General features: G+C 40.2%; 1 protein-coding gene across 2 annotated transcripts in view; it reads left to right on the top strand.

Moving 5' to 3' along the window:
• The first annotated feature begins 151 nt into the window (after positions 1-151).
• ube2e3 (ubiquitin-conjugating enzyme E2E 3 (UBC4/5 homolog, yeast)) overlaps positions 152-22,418 on the top strand; it is a 166,407-nt gene continuing 144,140 nt past the window's right edge. Inside the window, exons 1-3 of one of the 2 annotated variants that reach the window (XM_063052062.1) lie at positions 152-414; positions 1,147-1,336; positions 1,795-1,845. In XM_063052062.1, the coding sequence (XP_062908132.1) occupies positions 1,152-1,336; positions 1,795-1,845 (236 nt within the window). In that variant the 5' untranslated portion in view covers positions 152-414; positions 1,147-1,151. Of the gene's footprint in view, positions 415-720; positions 922-1,146; positions 1,337-1,794; positions 1,846-22,418 lie in introns of those variants that run through there. The other variant, XM_063052061.1, reaches the window with a different exon arrangement.

The following is a 22,418-nucleotide window of genomic DNA, read 5'->3' as shown; positions in this document are numbered from 1 at the left end:
CTCTCTCGGCCGTTACCGGTCGCCGCGCGCTCCCTTCTCTCCCGTGCCCGGGGCGCGCGCGGCACATCTCCCGCTACTGCTCAGCCCGCGCGTGCGCGGCAGCGTGCACTTAGTGCTGCTGACTCGGCGCGATCCTTGCGCCGGCGGCGGGAGGCGAATTAAACAGCCGAGCGTGTCTGAGGAGAAATTGAGCTCGGTTTCGGAATCAAATGATTCAGACCGTGGGCTCCTGACACTTTTTCTAAATTTCCTTTCTCCCTGTTTCCCTCCACTTGGATTATTCCCCCTCCCCTATACACAGATTTTTTTTTCGCTAAAGGAAGCCGTATTTGTTTTAAAAGCCCTCTCTTGAACATCGGCTGCCCACCCGTCATTTCGGCCACAGGCCTCGGGCTCGGATCACTCTCATAAAAGGTAAGGAGGAAGTTGGCCGTCAGTTTTTTGTTTCCCCCTCCTTCCAAAAGGTAGAGCATTCGGTCGGGAAACTTGATAAATTCCTCCTCATTGTTCCAGCGGTTGTTGAGTGAGCCGAGTTCATGCATCAGTGGCTGAGACCACGCTGATTGGAGCGCCCCTCGTTATTTTAAAATACATCCTTAAAGAAAAATAGTCACCCAAACCGGACGCACATCTCCCAACCTGACCTGCTTTAGACATTCCGCCCTTAACTGCTCCATTCTTAGTCCTGACTTCTCACCCCCGCCCCCTCCCCCTCCCCCTCCCTCTCCCTTTAAATGACCGTCAAGATCTTTGTAATGTTAAAATCCCGAGCAGTGCCACCTTACACAACAAAACCTCGTTATACAGCAGAGAGATTTCTCTCTCCACTTCTTCCCCATCCAAAAACAAAGACAACTTGATCTTTTTTTGCTGAGGATATACTTTATATTCCTTAAATTATGCTTCTAATTTCAGTCGATGGTATGTAAATTCAATGCAAAGTGTGTTTTTATATCCTTTGGTGGGAAGGGGGGCGGGGAGCGAAAGAGAGAAAAAGCCAACGTTGCTGTCTGGTTGTCCGATCTGTGACCACAAGCATTGCTTGTTGATGTCCATGCGACTAGATACTTCTAAATAGTATTTGGGCGACTTATTCCTTCTCTTTGGCAGGTGTGCTAATATCTGTGGGTTCTTTTGACGCTAAAGGTAAAATGTCCAGCGACAGACAGAGGTCTGATGACGAGAGTCCGAGTACGAGCAGTGGGAGCTCGGATGCCGACCAGCGTGACAACCCGCAGGAGGAGAGGAAAGAGCCATCCTCACAGCAACAGCCGAAAAAGAAAGACCCCAAGGTATCCAGCAAAACAACGGCAAAACTCTCCACCAGCGCTAAAAGGTAAGTACGGCCCTTTCTTCATTTTTTTAAAACTATTTTTCCGCTTGAGTACCGGCATCTTGCCAATTCTGGTTGCACTCCCATAAAGTCCTTATCGAATAGGTCAATATAAACACTTCTCTCATCATTTGCATATAAGCTCGAAAAGAGAATAATATGGGGTATTCCGGTCTTTACTGGTTTAGAACAGCCTTATTTGAATCGCTTATGTACTCTTCTACCTTTTTTAGTCAAAATTACATACATAGTCAAGCGACAAATAGTGGAAATTTATGAAAACTTGTCCTGTTATGGGATTTGAGTATAACGTTGCTGAGAACAAAGAGGAAGCAGCCATGTTTTCCACTTTGGTTGGGTGAGCTGCTGAGAAAAGGATGGTGATAGAGGGCACTGTAATCGTTCTTTTACATCTGAATGCAACACAGTATTTTGTACTGAATATCTCCATCAATTTTCAGAATTCAAAAGGAACTGGCTGAAATCACACTAGATCCGCCCCCGAACTGCAGGTAAGTGAGGCTGATCAGTTAGCAGGTTGCAATATGTGATTTTGGTTATATTACAGAGATACAATTAAAGTGAATGTCATGTGAGTGGATACATGTAGATTGTAGCTTTCTGGACAAACGCAGGCAATTGTATGCAATTTGTACTTTAAGGGTATGTGATAAAATGTAAACTGAGCAATTGTTATTGGCATTTGTCACAGTAAATGATGGATTTATTTGAAAACTTGAAAGCATGCCAACATTTCACACAAGATTTATTAAGTTTTTTGATAGGTACTTTGGTGTTGCTGTGTTAATGTTAGTTTTCTATCATTTGGAAAATAGTGTGAGAATAAGTTGCATTTGGGGCGAGTTGATAGCAAAGAATTAGCTGAGTATGATTTGTGATGTTGGAGTTTAGCATTTTTGATTCCTGTGGAACAGCACTTTTAATATTCTTAACATAAAGCTTGCTTTTAAATTGAAATGGTAAATCTTCAAGTTTTACTTGTTCAGTAACCAGGTTTTATTGATTAAATGCTGTCAGTAGTCAAATTAGTAATGTTTTACCAGAAAGCTTATTTCTTTGTGGAAGAGAAGATAACCATACTGGGATTCTAAAAGGAATTGAGATCTGTGCACATAAATTGAAATGTGTAAAAATAATACTTTACGCTTTATTGAAAATCTTATTTTTTAGAAGTTAGATTTTTTTATTTAATGATACACTGTGGTGTAGGTTCTTCTGGCCCTTCAAGCCACACCACCCCAGCAATCCCAAAACCCTGATTAAACCTAACCTTATCATGGGCAAATTTACAATGATGAATTTACACCTTCGGACTGTGGGAGGAAACTGGAGCACCTGGGAAAAACCCATGCATTCTACGGGGAGGACATACAGAGACTCCTTTTAGAATGGTGCCAGAATTGAACTCTGGAACACCCTGAGCTGTAAGATTATTGCGCTAACCACTACGCTACTGATTTTCTGAAAGTAGTATGCTTAAAACCCCATTTCTGTGCTGTATTACCCTGTAACTTAATCAATGTGTCTGGACAAGTAGTATGTATTTTATTTTAAAAGATGGTAAATCAGTCAGGAGTATGGAAATCAAGTTTACATGGAGTCTTTATCAAAGGAAATGGCTTTGATTTAAAAATTGAGTTGAAATATAACTTCTAGTCACAGTAAACTTTAAAGTTTGTAATTTGAAATTTGGTGACATTCGTATAAACAGACAACTCTACAGTATAATACATTTCATACTTTTAAGATGGAGAATTTTACTAAAGGTCTTGAGCATTTTGTTAATTGGCTTTTTATTCAGTTTACTTAATTTTAACTTGGAGTCTTTCAAGTCTTAAAATATAACTATAAATTTAAGGTGTTCTCATGTTTGTCAAATCTCATAGTTGAAATTGTACCTTTTGCGAAACTTGGGTTTTTGTATTACTTTAACAAAATCCAAGCAAATGGTACTCTTGTTCATTAATTATTGTCATGTTTGTTTCTTGATTTGGGCTGGTAAATGGCCATTGAAAAATGCATTACTTCTAATGATCACAACTATAATACACTCCAAAGCGTAAAAACTTAAAATGGAATTAAAATGTAAATGATATTAAATGACAAATGAGATGATAAGTTCTTTATATATTTTTCTAAAAACTTTAAAGTTTCCTCTGGCGTATAGTACATGATCTTTTCTGCATTTGTCTTGGAAAATTAGTTATTGATTTTGTGGTAAATTAAGTCTATTGTTAGCAGTGTGTTTCAAGGTGCCAGTTTTTAGTTGCTTAAATCAGGTTTGTTGTTATTTGTTGTTGTAATTTGGGATTATGTATCACTTCAATGTATAAAAATAACTTTAGTCACTGCTCAGGAGTGCATTTGGATAGATTGCCTAAACAAAACAACCAGAGAGGTGACCAAAAGCCAAGTTAGTATTTTAGAGGACAGTGACACAGAGCAAATTTGTGAGTGAATTCCAGTGCATGCAGCCAATTTTAGTTGAATCCAATATCACCAATGGGGTAGTAGAAGTAGATGATCGTGCAAAATGTGAATATTGGAATTGTTTGAGTAACCTGGGAAGAGACAAAACCATTTAGGAATTTGAATACATTGATAAGAATGTTGCAGGAGTTGGTGAAATAGAATGTAAGCGCAGTGGTTTTAGGGAATTCGAGCTGGGGGGTGGAGTAGGATTTGGGCAGCAAAAGCTATATTGGAGAGGTATAAATGTTATATATTTTGGAGTTGACAACTTGTTCAAAGAATTGAGAGAAGAATGAAATGTTGGCTGGAACAAGTGACTAGGTTACTTTCTGGAAGTAATACTGAGATCAACTGGTTTTATATTTAAAAAGAAGAAAAATACATAATTGTGGCAGCCTTTTTCAAGTAGGTCCCTTGCAAGTGTACTGAAGAAATGTATTTAATGAGGAAGAAAGCTCTATGGAAACAGTCATTTTTGTTTCAAGAATTTCTTTTGTGGGGAGAAAGGGTTTTATTGGGCTGCTAACATTCCTGGGCCATTCTAACTTTTCACCAAAATTTTCTATTGGAATGAAGTTGGTGTAAGCAAGTAGGGCAGTTTTGCATTTCACTCCAAGGTTAGTGCACATTTTCTATGTTTTCTGATACTTTGATCTGAGTACATAAAGAATATCTGCTTCACGGTATAATAAAAAGGTTTATAGCAATAATTTTCATGTCATGGTGTCATCATGTAGACTCCTGAAAAGTCTGTAATAACAGTCAAATATTGCTGACAGTATTCTTTGTAAAGTGTCACTCTTTTAAGGTTTATATGAAATCGAAAGGAACATGGTTGATCTGCATTTTCCCAATCCTGGTTAGCCTTATAAAAATTATAGAAATGCTATTCCTATATTGTGCACCATGCTTGCACCACTTTTCGAATAAATTCATATTAGTAGTCAAGGAACTACTTGCAAGTATCTGAGGTTTTCTTTTGTTGAAAAATGTATGATTTGATAAAATTAAGTAGTTTTAGTTTGCATTTGGGAAATTATTTCATGTAAATATTAAGAACATTGCAAACAGACTTTGTATTACAATATACAATTGCAAAAAGGATCTCTTGTTTAACCTGCAATTTTGTAATATGACTTTTATATTCATTCAAGGGATGTGGGCTTTGAAAGTCAAGCCAGCATTTAATTGTCCATTTCTAGTTGTCATTGAGAAGGTGGTTGTGGGTTGCCACCTTGAAATTGTGTAATCTTCTGTGTGTATTCCATAATGCTGTTAGGGAGATAGTTCCAGGATTTTGACCCAGTGATGGTGAAGGAATGGTGAAATATTTCCAAGAGAATGGTGTGTGGTTTGGAGGTTACCTCCCAGTTGGTGGTGTTCTGATGCTTTTGCTGCCCTTGCTCTTCATGGGTTGGGAACGTGCTTCTAAGGAGTCATGGTGAGTTGCTGCAGTGCAGTGGTAGTACAAAGTGATGCTACTGTGCATAAGTGGTGGAGTGAGTGGTTGTGAATGAGGTATCCCTCAAGCGACTGCGATGTCCTTAATGGTGTCGAGCTTTTTGAATGTTATTGAAGCTGTTATCCAGGCAATTGTTATTGAATGTTATCTAGGCAAGTGGATGTGCATGTGGCTATTCCATTTCAGTTTCTGATCAATAGTAATCACCAGAACATTGATAGTGTGAGATTCAACAATGGTAATGCCATTGAATGTCAGAAGCTGATGGATCTTATCTTGTTTATTGTCATACATCTTTTCCTCAACTATGTGAAAGGCCAGTGCAAATATGTTGTAGTTATGGTGGAGAGTTCTTTTTAAAGAAAATTGCTATGCATATGTCTCAATGGAACTGGTAATATTTGTAAACACTTGATATTACTAGAACTGGGTTGCAATACTGGTAATGCAATAGGCCGGTGTTAATGAATTGGTGAATTTTGGGGGTTTAGCATTTTGGATATGTTGTCAAAGACAGATAATTTTTAAGTCGTAGAACATTACAACTTACAATATAACTTTAAAATCTGGTATATAATTACATGCCAAACTATTTAAGATTTGAGAACTGCAGTCTCAAGGATCCCCCTGTACCTGTGCTTTATCAGCAGTAAGACATGTTCTCTAATCCAGGTAGCATATTAATAAATCTTCTCTGCACCCTCTATGGAGCTTCTGCATCCTCCGTGAGGCAACCAGAACTGAACATAATACTCCAGGTGTGGTGTTGCCAGAGTTTTGTAGAGCTGCAACATAACCTTGCAGGACCTGAATCAATTCCCCAGCTAATGAAGGCCAACAGCCATACTCCTCCTCAAACACCCTATCAACTTGCATGTCAACCTTGAGGGATCTATGGACTAGGCCCCCAAGGTTCCTCTGTTTCTCCACACTGCAAAGAATCCTGTCATTATCTTTGTTCTCTGCCTTCAGGTTCAGTCTTCCAAAGTGTATCACTTCACACTTAACCTGGTTTGAGCTCCATCTGTCACTTCTCAGCCCAGCTCGGCACCCTATCAATATTCATTGTAACCTACAACAACCTCCTACATTATCCACTTAACCACCAACCTCTGTGTCGTTTGCAAACTTAATAACCAATCTTTCCATTTGCTTATCTAAGCCATTTATGAAAATTACAAAGAGTAGAGGTCGGAGAACACTGCAAGTTCTGGACCTCCAGGCAGAATTGGCTCCATCTAATACCATCCTGTGCCATTTGTTGGCAAGCCAATTCCGAATCCACACAGCCAAGTTCCCTTGATCCCATGCCTCCTAACTTCCTCATGTAAAATTACCGTTGCTATTTGGTCAAGGGGTCCTTGCTAATGCAAATTCCTTTCAGATAAATATTCTTCACATTTTAATTGTTCAGTGAAACCCCATTATAATGCAATCGTTTGGGTCCATAAAATGTCATTGTGAAAAAAGCTAGGTTGCGCTAAATCAGGGTGGTTGTTACTGTAGATATCAAAACAAAATTTTAGTAAAGCTTTTTAATACACAAAACAACAAATAAAAAATTCAAGAATATTAGCAATCATTATTTACAGTTTATTTCTCAGCGAGTTCCGTGTTCGCCACGATGCGGAACTTTTCTTCCGCCGTCTCCGTCTCCGAGCCTACTTCTTCGGCAAGGACTCTTCCACCCCCACCGATGACCCCTTCTCCCGTCTTCAACCCTCCTCTTCTTCATGGACACCCCGCTCTGGTCTTCTGCCTGCTCTGGATCTCTTTATTGCCAACTGCCGACGGGACATCAACCGTCTCGACTTCACCGCACCTTGTCCCCATTCCAACCTCACTCCTTCGGAACGCTCTGCTCTCTACTCCCTCCGCACTAATCCTAACATTATTATTAAACCTGCTGATAAAGGGGGTGCTGTTGTCGTCTGGCGTACTAACCTCTACCTTGCCGAGGCACAGCGACAACTCGCGGATACCTCCTCTTATTTACCCCTCGATCGTGACCCCACTAAGGAGCACCAGGCCATTGTCTCCCACACTATCAACGACTTTATCCGTTCAGGGGATCTCCCATCCACTGCTACCAACCTTATAGTTCCCACACCCCGCACTTCCCGTTTCTACCTCCTACCCAAGATCCACAAACCTGCCTGTCCTGGCCGACCTATTGTCTCAGCTTGCTCCTGCCCCACCGAACTCGTTTCTGCATACCTCGACACTGTTTTATCACCCCTTGTTCAATCCCTTCCGACCTATGTTCGTGACACTTCTCACGCTCTTAAACTTTTTGATGATTTTAAGTTCCCTGGCCCCCACCGCTTTATTTTCACCATGGATGTCCAGTCCCTATATACTTCCATCCCCCATCAGGAAGGTCTCAAAGCTCTACGCTTCTTTTTGGATTCCAGACCTAATCAGTTCCCCTCTACCACCACTCTGCTCCGTCTAGCAGAATTAGTCCTTACTCTTAATAATTTCTCCTTTTGCTCCTCCCATTTCCTCCAAACTAAAGGTGTAGCTATGGGCACCCGTATGGGTCCTAGCTATGCCTGCCTTTTTGTTGGGTTTGTGGAACAATCTATGTTCCGTGCCTATTCTGGTATCTGTCCCCCACTTTTCCTTCGCTACATCGATGACTGCATTGGCGCTGCTTCCTGCACACATGCAGAACTCGTTGACTTTATTAACTTTGCCTCCAACTTTCACCCTGCCCTCAAGTTTACCTGGTCCATTTCCGACACCTCCCTCCCCTTTCTAGATCTTTCTGTCTCTGTCTCTGGAGACAGCTTATCCACTGATGTCTACTATAAGCCTACTGACTCTCACAGCTATCTGGACTATTCCTCTTCTCACCCTGTCTCTTGCAAAAACGCCATCCCCTTCTCGCAATTCCTCCGTCTCCGCCGCATCTGCTCTCAGGATGAGGCTTTTCATTCTAGGACGAGGGAGATGTCTTCATTTTTTAAAGAAAGGAGCTTCCCTTCCTCCACTATCAACTCTGCTCTTAAACGCATCTCCCCCATTTCACGTACATCTGCTCTCACTCCATCCTCCCACCACCCCACTAGGAATAGGGTTCCCCTGGTCCTCACCTACCACCCCACCAGCCTCCGGGTCCAACATATTATTCTCCGTAACTTTCGCCACCTCCAACGGGATCCCACCACTAAGCATATCTTTCCCTCCCCCCCCCTCTGCATTACACAGGGATCGCTCCCTACACAACTCCCTTGTCCATTCGTCCCCCCCATCCCTCCCCACTGATCTCCCTCCTTGCACTTATCCGTGTAAGCGGAACAAGTGCTACACATGCCCTTACACTTCCTCCCTTACCACCATTCAGGGCCCCAAACAGTCCTTCCAGGTGAGGCATCACTTCACCTGTGAGTCGACTGGGGTGATATACTGCGTCCGGTGCTCCCGATGTGGCCTTTTATATATTGGTGAGACCCGACGCAGACTGGGAGACGGCTTCGCTGAACATCTATGCTCTGTCCGCCATAGAAAGCAGGATCTCCCAGTGGCCACACATTTTAATTCCACATCCCATTTCCATTCTGACATGTCTATCCATGGCCTCCTCTACTGTAAAGATGAAGCCACACTCAGGTTGGAGGAACAACACCTTATATTCCGTATGGGTAGCCTCCAACCTGATGGCATGAACATTGACTTCTCTAACTTCCGCTAGGCCCCACCTCCCCCTCGTACCCCATCTGTTACTCTTTTTTATGCACACATTCTTTCTCTCACTCTCCTTTTTCTCCCTCTGTCCCTCTGAATATACCTCTTGCCCATCCTCTGGGTCACCCCCCCCCCCCGTCTTTCTTCCCGGACCTCCTGTCCCATGATCCTCTCGTATCCCCTTCTGCCTATCACCTGTCCAGCTCTCGGCTCCATCCCTCCCCCTCCTGTCTTCTCCTATCATTTTGCATCTCCCCCTCCCCCTCCAGCTTTCAAATCCCTTACTCACTCTTCCTTCAGTTAGTCCTGACGAAGGGTCTCGGCCTGAAACGTCGACTGCGCCTCTTCCTATAGATGCTGCCTGGCCTGCTGCGTTCACCAGCAACTTTGATGTGTGTTGATTGAGTGTTCCTTACTTGAACGTAGCATGTTGCTGGCTGCAAGCGAAATCTAGAATGCTTCTCAGTTAACAACAAATGTGGTCCACCTCCTGGGTCTCCAGCCAGTGGAGGCTAGCCTTGAGGTGTTCAATGACTTCAGACACTTTTGGGGGTGGGGGTGGAAGCTCTTCATTATCATCGTGTGGCTCGAGAACCGGTACACCTGCCTCCACCGGTGCTATAGTTAGGTTAAGGATGATTTCGGCGTCCGTCAGGTGATCATATGTTGGGCATTCGTCATCGGCAGAGTACCACTGGTGTAGCTCTTCTTTATTCCATTCAGACAGCTTCTCTGCCTCATGCACATCTTCCTCTGTGAAGCCGTACAAATCTGGCTCGTCGTCATCATCTTCCGTGGTGGATTGACGTGATGAAAAGGCTGGCCCCAGACTCTTCTCCCAGCATTTCTCTACACATGACGAGCTGACTGCTGCTCAGGCCTTCCCACCTAAGTGGCAAACTTTCTTCACGTTCAGGCTTTCCAGCTAGGCTTCTAGCGTTGTTGAGTTGTCTACAATTCTATGAATTAATTCCTGCCTGTAATTCTGCTTGAACATGGAGATGATTCCCTGATCTAGGGGCTGGATCTGGATGTAGTGTTCTTCGGGAGGTAAGAAACTCGGATCTTTCCGTCACGGCTTACTAGGTTGGCAGCTGGCAGATGAGCGGGACAGTTGTCAAGCAAAGGAAGAGCTATCGGTTCTAGCTTTTGCTTACGCAAATGAGCGTGGACGGCAGGGACAAAAGTTTCTCCTTTGATCTGTTTGTCAAACTTCTTAGCTTGAGCTTTGAGAATAGGACCGGAAATTGGAAGGCCTTCTGAGCGAGCTTGAGCGAACCACTCGTACAGGGAGTCATCGAGGCTGATATCTTTGCCTGTCTTCAGCGTTTGGCTTTTAGTCCTGCTTCTTCAACTTTGCGAAGCAATGCGCATAACTTTTCTTCGTGAGATTTCCATCCACGAAGTGTTGATTCCGGTGTCCCGAGGTCTCGTGCAACTTGAGTTTGACTTTCAGCCTTGATTCTGTCAAGTGTGTGAAGCTTATCTATCACAGAAAAAGATTTTCTTTTTCTCGCAGTTGGTTCCATTTTGAGCAAAAAATGGTCCAATGACTCTCACAAAATGCTGGTGGAATGCAGCAGGCCAGGCAGCATCTGGTCCAGACCCTTCCTCAGGACTAATGCAAAAAAAGAGATAGTAAGAAATTTGAAAGTGAGAGGGGGAGGGAGAGACCCGAAATGATAGGAGAAGACAGGAGGGGGAGGGATGAAGCCAAGAGCTGGGAAGTTGATTGGCAAAAGGGATACAAGGCTGGAGTAGGGGGAGTATGGATTGACATGGACATGGAGTCCTGAGTGGTGATAATTGGAGTTGAATATTGTGCATTCATCTGGGTTTCTATTAAGTTATGGAATGTTAGTGTTCATTTTTAAGTAAGTTTAATTTAGTTTGTGTTGTTGTATGTGGATAACTGGGGTACTGCTCAGTACAAAGATTGTTGTTTAGATCTACGAATTTGTCCAGAAATTGTATTGAAATTGGAGTAAATCATATTTGCGACCGTTCCTGATGTTAACCATTCTATTTGGGAATTTTGACTGTGCTGTCGTGGTTGGAAATCACCATGGACACCATAGTGCAAATTTGGCATCAGGGATATGTGTCATGGCTTGTTCGTTTGTATTATGAGGCTTTTGCAGGGGAATTTGAATCATGTTTTCCAGAGGGTGTCTGTTGTGAGTTGCTCTCAGGAAAACACAGTGGCAAATTACTGGTAAGTAAATGAGTTGGCTAAATTCTGGGTAGTGGCATACATTACAACATATTTGACCTCATGTTTTTGCTTTTGTCTTATTCTTTCCTCCTCTTCTCACCTCCACCCGCCACTTCTGATCATTCTTTTGCTGCTGCTGATTCTAGTCCCCTTCTCTGTTTACCCACACTGACAAACCATGCAATTAATGTTGGCCTCTCGAATCTTCCTTCCACCCCCTTGCCACAGTTGATGACAGTCTTCAGTGTTTTTCTCAACCATTTGTTTGCAATTAATGACCCACTGACAAAGCTGCTCCAGAAGAACCAAAGCTTGTTATCAGTGTGATCCAAAATGGCACTTGCTGCAAATTCTTGCTGATATCTCTACCACTGCCAACGAAGGATTTGAACAAAGCCAACTTGGAGAAGATGTTGAATATGAAAGCATACAACGTCAATGTTGTTTGCAGTTTTTTTTGCATTTAGGGTGCTTTGGATTTCTAAGCAATTATATCTTCCCCTTTCTTTACTGCTTTCCTTTTTGCCTGTGTTTTGCCAGCTTGCGTGCATAATTTTTATGTACAATTTTTTATCTATTCCTCTCCTCTTGGTCAGCCGTGAGTTTTCTCTTAGTTTCACTTGCAATCACTTAGTTTTCCCATTCTCATTTTTGATGGATTTGCTCTCTGCTTGCTTTTCTTCTGTGTAATCTCGTTGTGAATACTGAAAGATCCAAGTCATTGAACTAGGTCAGGCCATATTTAATTTGGCTACCTGAAGGAATCATTACCTTCTGAGCAATGAAATCTATTATCTCTACAGTGAATGAATATTCCTAGTTTAAGACAATGAAATGTGCTATTAGATATTACTATCGGAGGAAAATCTACTCCACATCTATGTTGTCAGACACCTTAAACTTCATACATCTCACTGTTTCAGCTCACATTAGAGTTTAACCATGTCCCCTCAAATGACACTAATGAAGTTCCAGCAACAAATCAGCTGAACAACTTGCTTCTTTGTCCCTCACAGCTATATCCTTGGGTAAAGAGACCAGACCATAGCAATGTATTTTGTATCTGGTTTCTTGTAGTTGGAGCAAGCTATTGTACTCAAATAATCTTTCAATAAAAGTCAAGTACAATTTGCCTTCCTAAACTCTTGTTGAACTATGAAACAATAATTTGTTTATAAGCAACATAAAGTAAATCTAACCAATGACTCTTGCAATCACTGTATATATTTTAAAATTCTCTGCCTTACTATTTTTACTTCAAAGTGTTTCCTACTTTGTATTCATTCTGCCTACTTTGTGTTCATGTCCTTTCACTTTACCTGTAGCCTTTTCAGAGAAGACTCAGAAAGGGTTACAATTCAAATGAATGAAGGCATGAATGCTTAAAGCAAAGCTGCTGGAATTGCAGAATCGAACATTTAGGTTAAAGGAGAACTGACGGGATATTTATAGGACTGAAATGGTGGAGTTGACCCCCACCCACGGAGAAATTTAAACACATGGGTGATAATTTTAAATTGAAGGACTGCGCAATTGTAGACTTGCAAGGTCAGAATGTTGAATGAATGGGTCAGAATAACATGGGTGCAATAAATTTTTCGGTAATTATTTGTCAACAGCAATAGAAGCAAACAGAATTGCTAACTAAAAGAATATTGGAAGAATCATTTCTGGAGATAAAGTGTGTGCCTAGAAATTTGAGCAGCAGATGAATTGAGCGAAGGTTGGGGGCAGTTAAAACCATATTTATATAAAGGAGGGTGGAGTTAGGTAACTCAGTAAGTGATGTAATTGGGTACGGATTGCCAGTGGTCTGATTTAGACTGACCTGCAGATAGGTGGTTGGATGACATTGTGGTTTGTTAACAAGATATTAGATAAGTGCCTTCAGTGGCCCAGACTTGAGGGAAGGGTCAAGAGAGTTAGAGCTATTATGTCATGTTGAACAAAAATAAATTCACCTTATTAATTCTTGGTGTAACATGCGTTCTTATTTGAAGATCATTTCACTTCATTTAAACCTTCATTATAGACATTGTAAATCTGTATCTGATGAACATTTTATTGGGAGTATACAAAAGCATTTGGAGTAATTTATGAGAATCAAGGCAGTCAGTGCAGTGAACTTGCTGTAAAATGGTTTATGGTAAATCACATTTAACAATGAAAAGTCTTAGTACAGTGCATCTATATGATTACAGTAGATCGGGTGCTTTCACAGAATTGTCTACCTAGTAAATAATAGAGCCATTTGTATAGTGCTGCATATTTTCCCAGATTCTGCATCAAGACTTCGGAATTTTCTTCAGTGTCAAATCTTAAATTGTAATTAATTATGACAGCATTGTGGTTTTAATTTTTACTGTTGAATAATGTTGAAAAATATGGGTGTTTTCTTAATGTATCAGAGAAAGCGTTTGGGGTGCATTAGAGGATAAAAAAGCAGTGGGTGATGGAGTGGTGGGTATGTTGAGGAGGGAAGTGGCTTGACTGAATTAACAAAACAAACTGAGACCCAGCCTCATCAAATTGTTTAAGTCTGGAATAAGCTGGTTTGTTTTTTTCACCAGTGTCTCTTTTGGAGGCAGAGGAAGGCAGGAAAAGAGAGGGGAGGGTGATGCAACCTGCTGTCTTCTTTCTTCCTTGTTTTTCACTCTTTTGGTCCCTTGATCCTTTCGACTTTTTTCCTTTCCTTGCCCTACACATACTTGCATGGGAACAAGAGAAATAGGAGCAGGAGGAGGATATCTGGGCCGTCCAGCCTACTCCACTATTCAATTATAAGTGACCATTCTGGCTGTGGATTCAGTTCCATCTACCTGCCTTTTGTCTTTAACCCTTAATTCTACTATGAAAAATTCTATCTAACTGTCTTAAATATGTGTATGAGGTACCCTCTACTGCTTCCCTGGAGAGAGAATTCTACAAAGTCATTATTGTCTGGGAAAAGCAGTGTGTCCTAAACATACTTCCCCAAATCTTGAAGCTAAATCTCCTAGTTCCTACCAGTGGAAACAGCTTTCCTGACCCCTTGTCATTCATCCCATTTATAATCCTGTGTGTTTCTATGAGATTCCTTCCTCATTTCCATGTGTTCCAGAGAGTATTGTCCATGACGACTCAATCTCTCTCCATCTGTCGAATCAACCTAGTGACCCTCATCTGTATCACCTCTAAAGCCAGTATATCCTTTCTCCTGTAAGGAGATCAGAACTGCACATTGTATTCTGTGTGTAGCCTCATCAGTACTCTGTACAGTTGCAACATAAACATCCTGCTCTTAAATTCGTCCCCTTAACAATGAAAGCAATTTACTTTCTTGATAACCTGTCACACCTGCAAAGCAGTATTTTGCAATTCATGCACAAGCACTCTCGTCCCTCTGCATAACAGCGTGTTGTAATCTTTCACCATTTAAGTAATAACATGCTCTTCTATTTTTACTTTCAAAGTGGATGACCTTGCATTTACCAACTTGTGGTTGTACGCCATCTGTAAGACCCTTTTCCACTCGCTATACCTATCCATATCTCTCTGCACTCCCCACATCCTCCGCAGAATTTGCTTTTCTATTCAATTTAGTGTCATTAACCTGCTTAGATACACTACACTTGGTCCCATTTTCCAAGTCATTAATATATGTTGTGAACTATTATGGGTCCAGTTCCAACCCCTGTGGCATTGCACTCACCGTTGGTTGCCAACCAGAGAAACACATTTATCCAACTCTCTGCCTTCTGTTGGTTAAGCAAATCCCTGTCTATCTGAAGTTCAAAGTAAATTTATTTTTATAAGTATGTCTATGTCATCATATACTACTGAGATTAATTTTCTTGCGGGCATTCACGGTTAACAGAAAATAGTACTGAGTCAAGACAACAGCCAGTGTGGTGAAGTCTGACAAGATGCGAAATGTGTGGATCAGGGAATATGAAGAATTGTACAAAATCATGGTGCAAGCTGTGATTATGTTCTTCACTGTGGAAGAACATTGCAGATTATTTTTAATAGATGCCTGTGCTAAGGATGGTGATGCAGGAAACATACTTGACATTTCAGCCACCTAGTTCCTGTGTAGTACTCTCGTATTGAGCATGGCTTTTACAGAGAGATGTGCAAATTTGGTGATTGGATGTGTAGCATGCTTTTATTCCATATCATCCATAATCATACTGTGAGTCTGATTGACCTGGCTAGTTAATGTATTATAGTACTTTTTTTTTGAATACAGATATCTACAAGACTTCGTAGTGTTATTAGAGAAAAAAGACAACCATTCCAAAAGTCTAGAATGGATTTTAACAAATACTGAAAGGCAATAATTAAGCCTTCCTTAACATTCAGTTAACTGTAATGTTTTTGGTATCATAAGAATGTATTTAATAATTTGATATGGGGTTTAATTGAATTGGTATGCCCGAGGAGTGATCAAGAAATTGCTTTATCTTAAAGATTTTTGTACTCTATTTGTTAAAATAAAATTAAATGTTTCAGTTAGCTTTAAACTCTTTCTCTTGGTGAATTTCTAAGCATTCGGGAAATTTTAAAAAAAGCAATTCACTGAATTTTAAATTTCATTAAATATTTTCTATTTTTCACATTACTGAGAATTGAAAACTTAATGGTTACTTCAGTGATACCTTGCTCAGTGCTCATGATGCATTCCCGGGATTGACTGTTCTGAAGGAATTGGAACTAAATGGGTTTATAAGCTAAAATGTATATTACATTTGTATGTGAGTCATTGACTCCATTCTTTGTGTTATGTATCCAGTGTACGAACTATTGACAGCACTGCTATGCTGGGATAAAACAGGAAATGATGGAAATACTTCGGAAGTCTGCCAGCCTCTATAGAAAAAGAAGTCTGGTTAACATTTCAAGTGCCAGATTCTTAGTTAGAAGTCAGAAAAAAAGTGGTTTTACAGGACCGGAGAAGGCAGGGGTAGGATGAGGGAATATCTCTAATCAGGTAAAACCAAATTAGTTAAAGTTGCAGCTAAAATGAGACCTTACTTCTTTTTGTTATATGCTGCTAATAACCTGACTGTGGAACATGCTCAGCAAGCCTGACCATCCTAAAGCCCTACAATTAGCAATACAGAACACAGAGCAGTATAATTCAGTTATTGCAGCCACAGGGGAGAGATGGACAGGCAAATAAGAGGAAAGTGGCTCTCTTTCTTTGAAGTCAATTATTTGGTGTTTATCCTGCCCTCTATCACTAGCCCATGCAGCTATCCTCTCCATACTGACTGACCCGATTTGTTGCTAGGGGAATACTTGTGGAGAGTAGTGATACACATAAGTTGTTGGTACAGCAGTGCGGAAAGCGTGAGTTCTCACCGTATCCCTGGCTGGCAGTACACAACGTGAAGCTTGATCATGTAAGTACAGTACTGTACAAAAGTCTTAGCCACATGTTAAAAAGAATCTGTAAAGTGACAATGCTTTAAAAATAATATTAAAAGTTTTTAAATATCAAAAAACTACTATAAAGAACAGCAAATAGTAAAAAAAAAACTAAATCAAATCAAGGTGACAACCCTTTGCCTTTAAAACTACATCAGTTCTCTTGGGTACACTGTCATGCAGTTTTGTAAGAAAGTTGGCTGGTAGATTGTTCCAAGCATCTTGCAGAAGTTACCACAGTTCTTCTGCAGACTCTGCCTGTCTTGCTTGCTCTGTCTGTCCAGGTAATTCCAGACAGCTGCTTTTTTTTTGTTGCGTGTGCTTACGTGCATGCGAGTCTGTGCGTCTGCGTGTCCGTGATGATGTATTTTTCATGGCTTTTACAAGGTGCGGAGCGAGAGAGAGACTGTGTGGCGCGCCACTTCTCACACAGACATTTTCTCAGTATTTTCCCTTTATTTTACGTGGTCGAGTTGCATTCTTGACACTCGACCCGGCATGGAAGGAAAGTGTACTCGGGGGCGGACCCGACTAGTTTCGAACCCGGGAACCTCTGCTCCCAGGTCTGGCGCCGATGTCGTCGCGCCACCAGCTGGCCCATCCCAGACAGCTTCAATGTAGAGGAGTGTACTTGGGTCCCAGTGGTTTCTGTGAATTCAGAGCTGACAGCATTGTTGGACTTTTTCTGATTTAGAAGGGATATCAATTTGACTTATCTCTCGTCTGCTTCATTCAGTTTCTGTGGCTGACCACTGTGTTTCTTGTCTTCAATGTTGCCCGTTTCTTTGTGCTTCTTCATAAGGTCTTGGACAGCACATGTTGAAACTCCTGTCTGCCATACTATTTCTGCTTGGGTGAGAAATTGCTGATGCAGGATGACCACCTTATGTCTTGTTACTATGCTCACTCTTACCATGATGTAAGAATTGAAGATTTGAAGGTTAAACTGTCAAATCTGCCACACCCTCATATTTAGTTTAGTTGTTCTTTGCCCAGTTTGATTCCTCCTACACTGGTTACCATTTCAGTTAATCAACTTTGTTCATTCAACTCATTATGTCATGATCATAAGCACCTGTTTGTTAACTTTGTTTAATCATGCAGTGGGCTACATATCTACAAATCAAGTTTCTAGTGAAAAGTGGTCTGTTAAGATGTTAGTTTCTTTAATGAAATACTAAAATTTCCCTAACATTAGATTTTCTGGAAATTTAGATTTAAATTTTCTCTTTTCTACTGACAAGCTAATGCAGATGAAAAAATATAAACACCTAAAGCAAAAATTGTACTGAAAAAAAAAACTAGGGTGCCTAAGACTTTTGCACCACACTGTATATTAAATATCAAATATATGGTGCCCTATATCAGAGTTCATATTGTCAGACCATGAGTGCTATAACAAATCACTATTCTGTGGAGGACAAGTGCAGTATTGTTTATTTGGGATATCGTCAAAATCTGTTGGGTCATTCAGGGAAAGAATTCTGGCATTTTTACCTGATCTGACTGCTGTGTGATGACTGAAAATCATTAACTCACTTGATTTTTTTAATTGTCCTCCAGGAAAATTGCACCCTGCAGTGGTTAGGGATTGAATTCTTAGCTGATAATATCCTCTTTATTTTTTTTGGTTACATTGGAGAGCAGTGTATCAGTTACAATGATTTGACTGAATTGCACTCAATTTGCATTTTTGCTTCTATTCCTATATTCTTGATTTGTTAAGAGGATGATAGTGAGGCTTAGTTCTCATGAGTATAATGAAGAAAATGTGAGAGCAACTTCTGGAGTATGCAGATCTGCAGATGCTGCAAATCCGAGCAACACACATGCTTGAGGAATTCGATAGGCTAGGCAGCATCAATAGAAAAAAGTGCAGTTGACGTTTCAGCCCGAAGCGTCGACAATACTTTCTTCCGTAGGTGCTGCCTGGCCTGCTGCATTTTGTCTGGAGTGTGCATGTGTGTTCAAATTCTGAATTTGTTTTTCTTTATTCAATAGGGAATAACTTTCGTTTTTCTTTTTGGAAGTGTTAGTGAATTGATGAACTTATAAGCTATCCTTTCTATATAAAAACAAGCCCTGAGGATGCTGCAGTGTGAATGAGATTTATTTGAATTTTGTGGCATGCCAAGCCATAAACACCTGCTTCACATTTTCCTTGGTTGAAGTAAAATAATTTTTTTGTTTGGTATTAAATTCTACATTAAGTTATTTCATGTCTCTTGGAGTTGTGTTTTGGGTTTTAAATCTTGTATATATTTAAATATTTTCTGTAATATCTTTGAAATGTTTGTTTAAAATTGTTCAGATGAGCTATTTTGAGAATATATCTGTGATTTGATAGTTTCATCTATTTGATGCTAGCTTTGCTGTTGGGTTATTAACATAAGAATATAAGAAAATTGGAGCAGTAGTAGGCTACTGAATTCATACAACCTGCCTGACTGTTCAGTATGATCATGGCTGAGCTACATCATTTTCTGTTTTGTGATTGTGGCCCTGGTTTCCCTGATCTTTCAAAGATGTATCTATTTCTTCTTTAAAAATGCCTTTTAAACCAAACCTCACAACTTCTGGAGCAGAAATTTCTCGAGATTCATCACCTTCTGCGAGAAATTCCAAAGTACCTCACTTTTAAATGACCTGCAGTTGGAAACTTCCAGACATTTACTTCCCTATGCCCATCTATGATCTAGTATGTTTTGATCACCCCTCAGTCTTTTAATATCTGAAGTGTGTAGTCTAATTTCTTCAGCCAGTCATGATGAGAAAACCCTCCCTTACCAGGACTTAGCCAGGTGAATATCTTGGACTGCACCTAATGCCATTATATTCTTTTTCAAAAATTGTGCGCAGTACTCTGATAGTTGCCTTACTAATCCGTATCCCCCACATAATTGTAACTTCCCTTTTTCTAAATTCCATATGCCATTTGCCTTCCAAACCACTTGGTGCATCTGCCTGATAACTGCTTATGATATGTGCATAAGCACACCCATATTCTGAAACATTTCACTAATCTGCCTTTGGATTCCTTTCAGCAGTGCATGATTTCACACTTTCCCCATGAAACTCCATTTGCCAAATTTTCATCCCCTTGATCAACTTGCCATCTATACAGCATAATTTTCCATCCATTTTATCATCAAAGGCAAACTGTCAAACTACCTTATTGTTGACAAATGCTCAGTGACACAATTAAAGGGGAAATCCATGCCAAGGTGATCACTCTGTGTTTTCCTGGGCAGTTTCTTTGCATTTCTAGCAGCGTGCAGTTATCTGTATCTTGGGAGGGATTGTTTTTTCACTTGAGCTTTGTAATGGTGATGAAACAAATATCTGGTAATTTTGACCCATGAAGAAGCTATGCCAGTTGGGCATAAGCTCTGATTTTCACCATGTAAGCGTTCATTATGTATCCACCCAGTTGTGGAGAATAGTCTGTCAGCAATTTACTCTTGTGTATGCTGTTTTATAGAGAATGGGTTCTTTGCCGATTCAGTTTAAAATAAATTACTGACTTGCTGCAAGGAGGTTGACCAGCTGAAGATGTGAAAAATCATTGTGCGCAGTATTCGTTGTATGATTCCTTGCATCAAACATTAAGCAGGTAAAGTGAATTTGGTTACAACTCAAACCTTAGGATGATATTGAAGTGGAAACAGGGTGACAGCTTTGGATCAAGAGCAATGCCGGGTCACTTTAGTATATTCACTGTAGCACAGTGGTTAGCACCCTGCTATTACGGCTTGGGAAATTTTGAAATTCAGTTCCAGCGCTGCCTGTAAGGGGTTTATACATTCTCATCGTTACTTTGGGGTTTCCTCCGGGTGCTTCGGTTTCCTTCCACAGTCCAAAGATATACTGGTTAATTTTCATTGTAAATTGTCCTGTGATTAGGGTAGTATTTTTTTTTAAAAATGTGGGTTGCTGGGCAGTGCAGCTCATTGGGCTGGAAGGGCGAGTTGCGCACTGTACCTCTATAAACTATTCATTTAAAACAAAATTTAAGCTTTGTTTTGCCTGAGCATCATTATGCACATAGGAACTTACATATATAAGACTTGAGAGAAAAATGCTTACATTTTTAATTTGACATGCCAAAAGTCTCAATAATATTAAAAAAAATACAGAACATAATAGAACATAATACAACATAGAAAAAAAAGAAAAATGAAACAGCTGTTGAAAATCAAAAAGTGGTCCTTCTTTATGTTCTCAGATCTTGTTATAATAACGAGAAAGATGACAATTGGATGATAACCTTTGTGTTTTAAGTACACCAGTAGAAGTCTGCTGGGCTGAGATTTGTTCAGAAGCACTATGAGCAGAGATCAATAATCAAGAAATCTTGGTGACATTGTATTTATTTGTCTACTTGTGTTTGCAAAAATAAATTATCTTTAAGCTGTGGAATTTGTACTGAAGTAACTGGTATTTGTCTGTGCAGACGAGTCAACTGGGCTCAGCAGTCATTTAGAATGTCAAGATGATGTACTTAATTTAACTTTATCCAATTTTATTGTGCCATTATTATTTATAGCATTTTTCAAAGGTATATTAATCTGCTGAGAATGACATCCAGCAGTTGCCACTTAAATGGGCTTGCGCTTTGAGTTAGCATTCTGCATTTTTCCAGTATGTGATAGCTTTGCCAGCGGGAGGGAAAAATTTGGACATATTTACTTATTTCTAAGCAAGCTGAATGCATCTCCTTTAATAGTTAACAAATAATTAAATGTTGGGTAACACTGTTGTATTACCAGAACAAAAGAGCAGCTGATTGTATCTGGTCACTAGTGACCTTTTCGTTTCTTCTACTGTTTTGATTAATGAAATGGTCAAATACAGTGATTTTGGTGCCCTGTCTGAATGACAATTTTATTTACGAAGTATTGTAGAAATTTTTTCATGGTCAACTTTTTATTAGTATACACTAGGAATTACTTGTCTTATTGGCACTTGCTGCATTTTAAAGAGTCGGGTTTAATATCACTGGCATATGTTGTGAAATTTGTTTTGTGGTCTTGGGTCTTAAACATAGGTTATCAGAACAACACTTAACAATGATTAAATTGCTGCAGGAAGTTGTACACTTTTTAATGTAGAAATTGGTGTCTGAATTGTAATAAGCAAAATACTTTGGTTCATGGAACAAGGTAAGATATCAGGATCTGGAAAAATTGTACACTGCAAATACCATTTAAATTGTGGTAGGGCATTTGTTCAGGATATGGCTTTGAGGTGAGATTTTCTTGATACTTTCTTGTACATGTGTTCATTGATCACACTGCCATATCAGTAATAATTCACCTAATGCTGTGAAAGGGGATAGGTTGTCACTGAGTAGTTTAATTAAAGGCTCTTTGTCACACTTAGCTAATTCTGTAAGCATTGAAAGTAAGAGGCTAAAATTGAAGTTCTCAAACTTGGGCAAGTGTGATAAAGTGAAAGGAAATAAACAGTGGCATTGCAGGAGAATAGGCAACACCAGGATATGCAGTAAAAATCAATGATAAGCAGCCAATTTTTATCTGACAAAAGGGTGGGCAGTGTTTCCTTTTGGCATTAATAAAATAAGGACCAACACTTGCTACAAATGAAAATCCATGCTGATTCTGCAAATGGGATGAAGTAGGATAGGTTATCTTTTTAAGAAGCTGATAGGATATTTCCAAAATTAGTGTAACCCTGGTTTTTTTACACAGACCGTGTGCTGCTCTTGGCTGAGCTTCGAAGTTTCAGTGGGCTCTATGATGTGGGTTTCCTGATAATCTTTTGGCATTGAGCACCTTCTGAAGGATTTACCA

This window comes from Mobula hypostoma, chromosome 6 (genome assembly GCF_963921235.1).
Source record: "Mobula hypostoma chromosome 6, sMobHyp1.1, whole genome shotgun sequence".
Classification (NCBI taxonomy): domain Eukaryota; kingdom Metazoa; phylum Chordata; class Chondrichthyes; order Myliobatiformes; family Myliobatidae; genus Mobula; species Mobula hypostoma.
The sequence above is the reverse complement of the archived record's forward strand: the minus strand, read 5'-3'. Positions and strand labels throughout refer to the sequence as shown.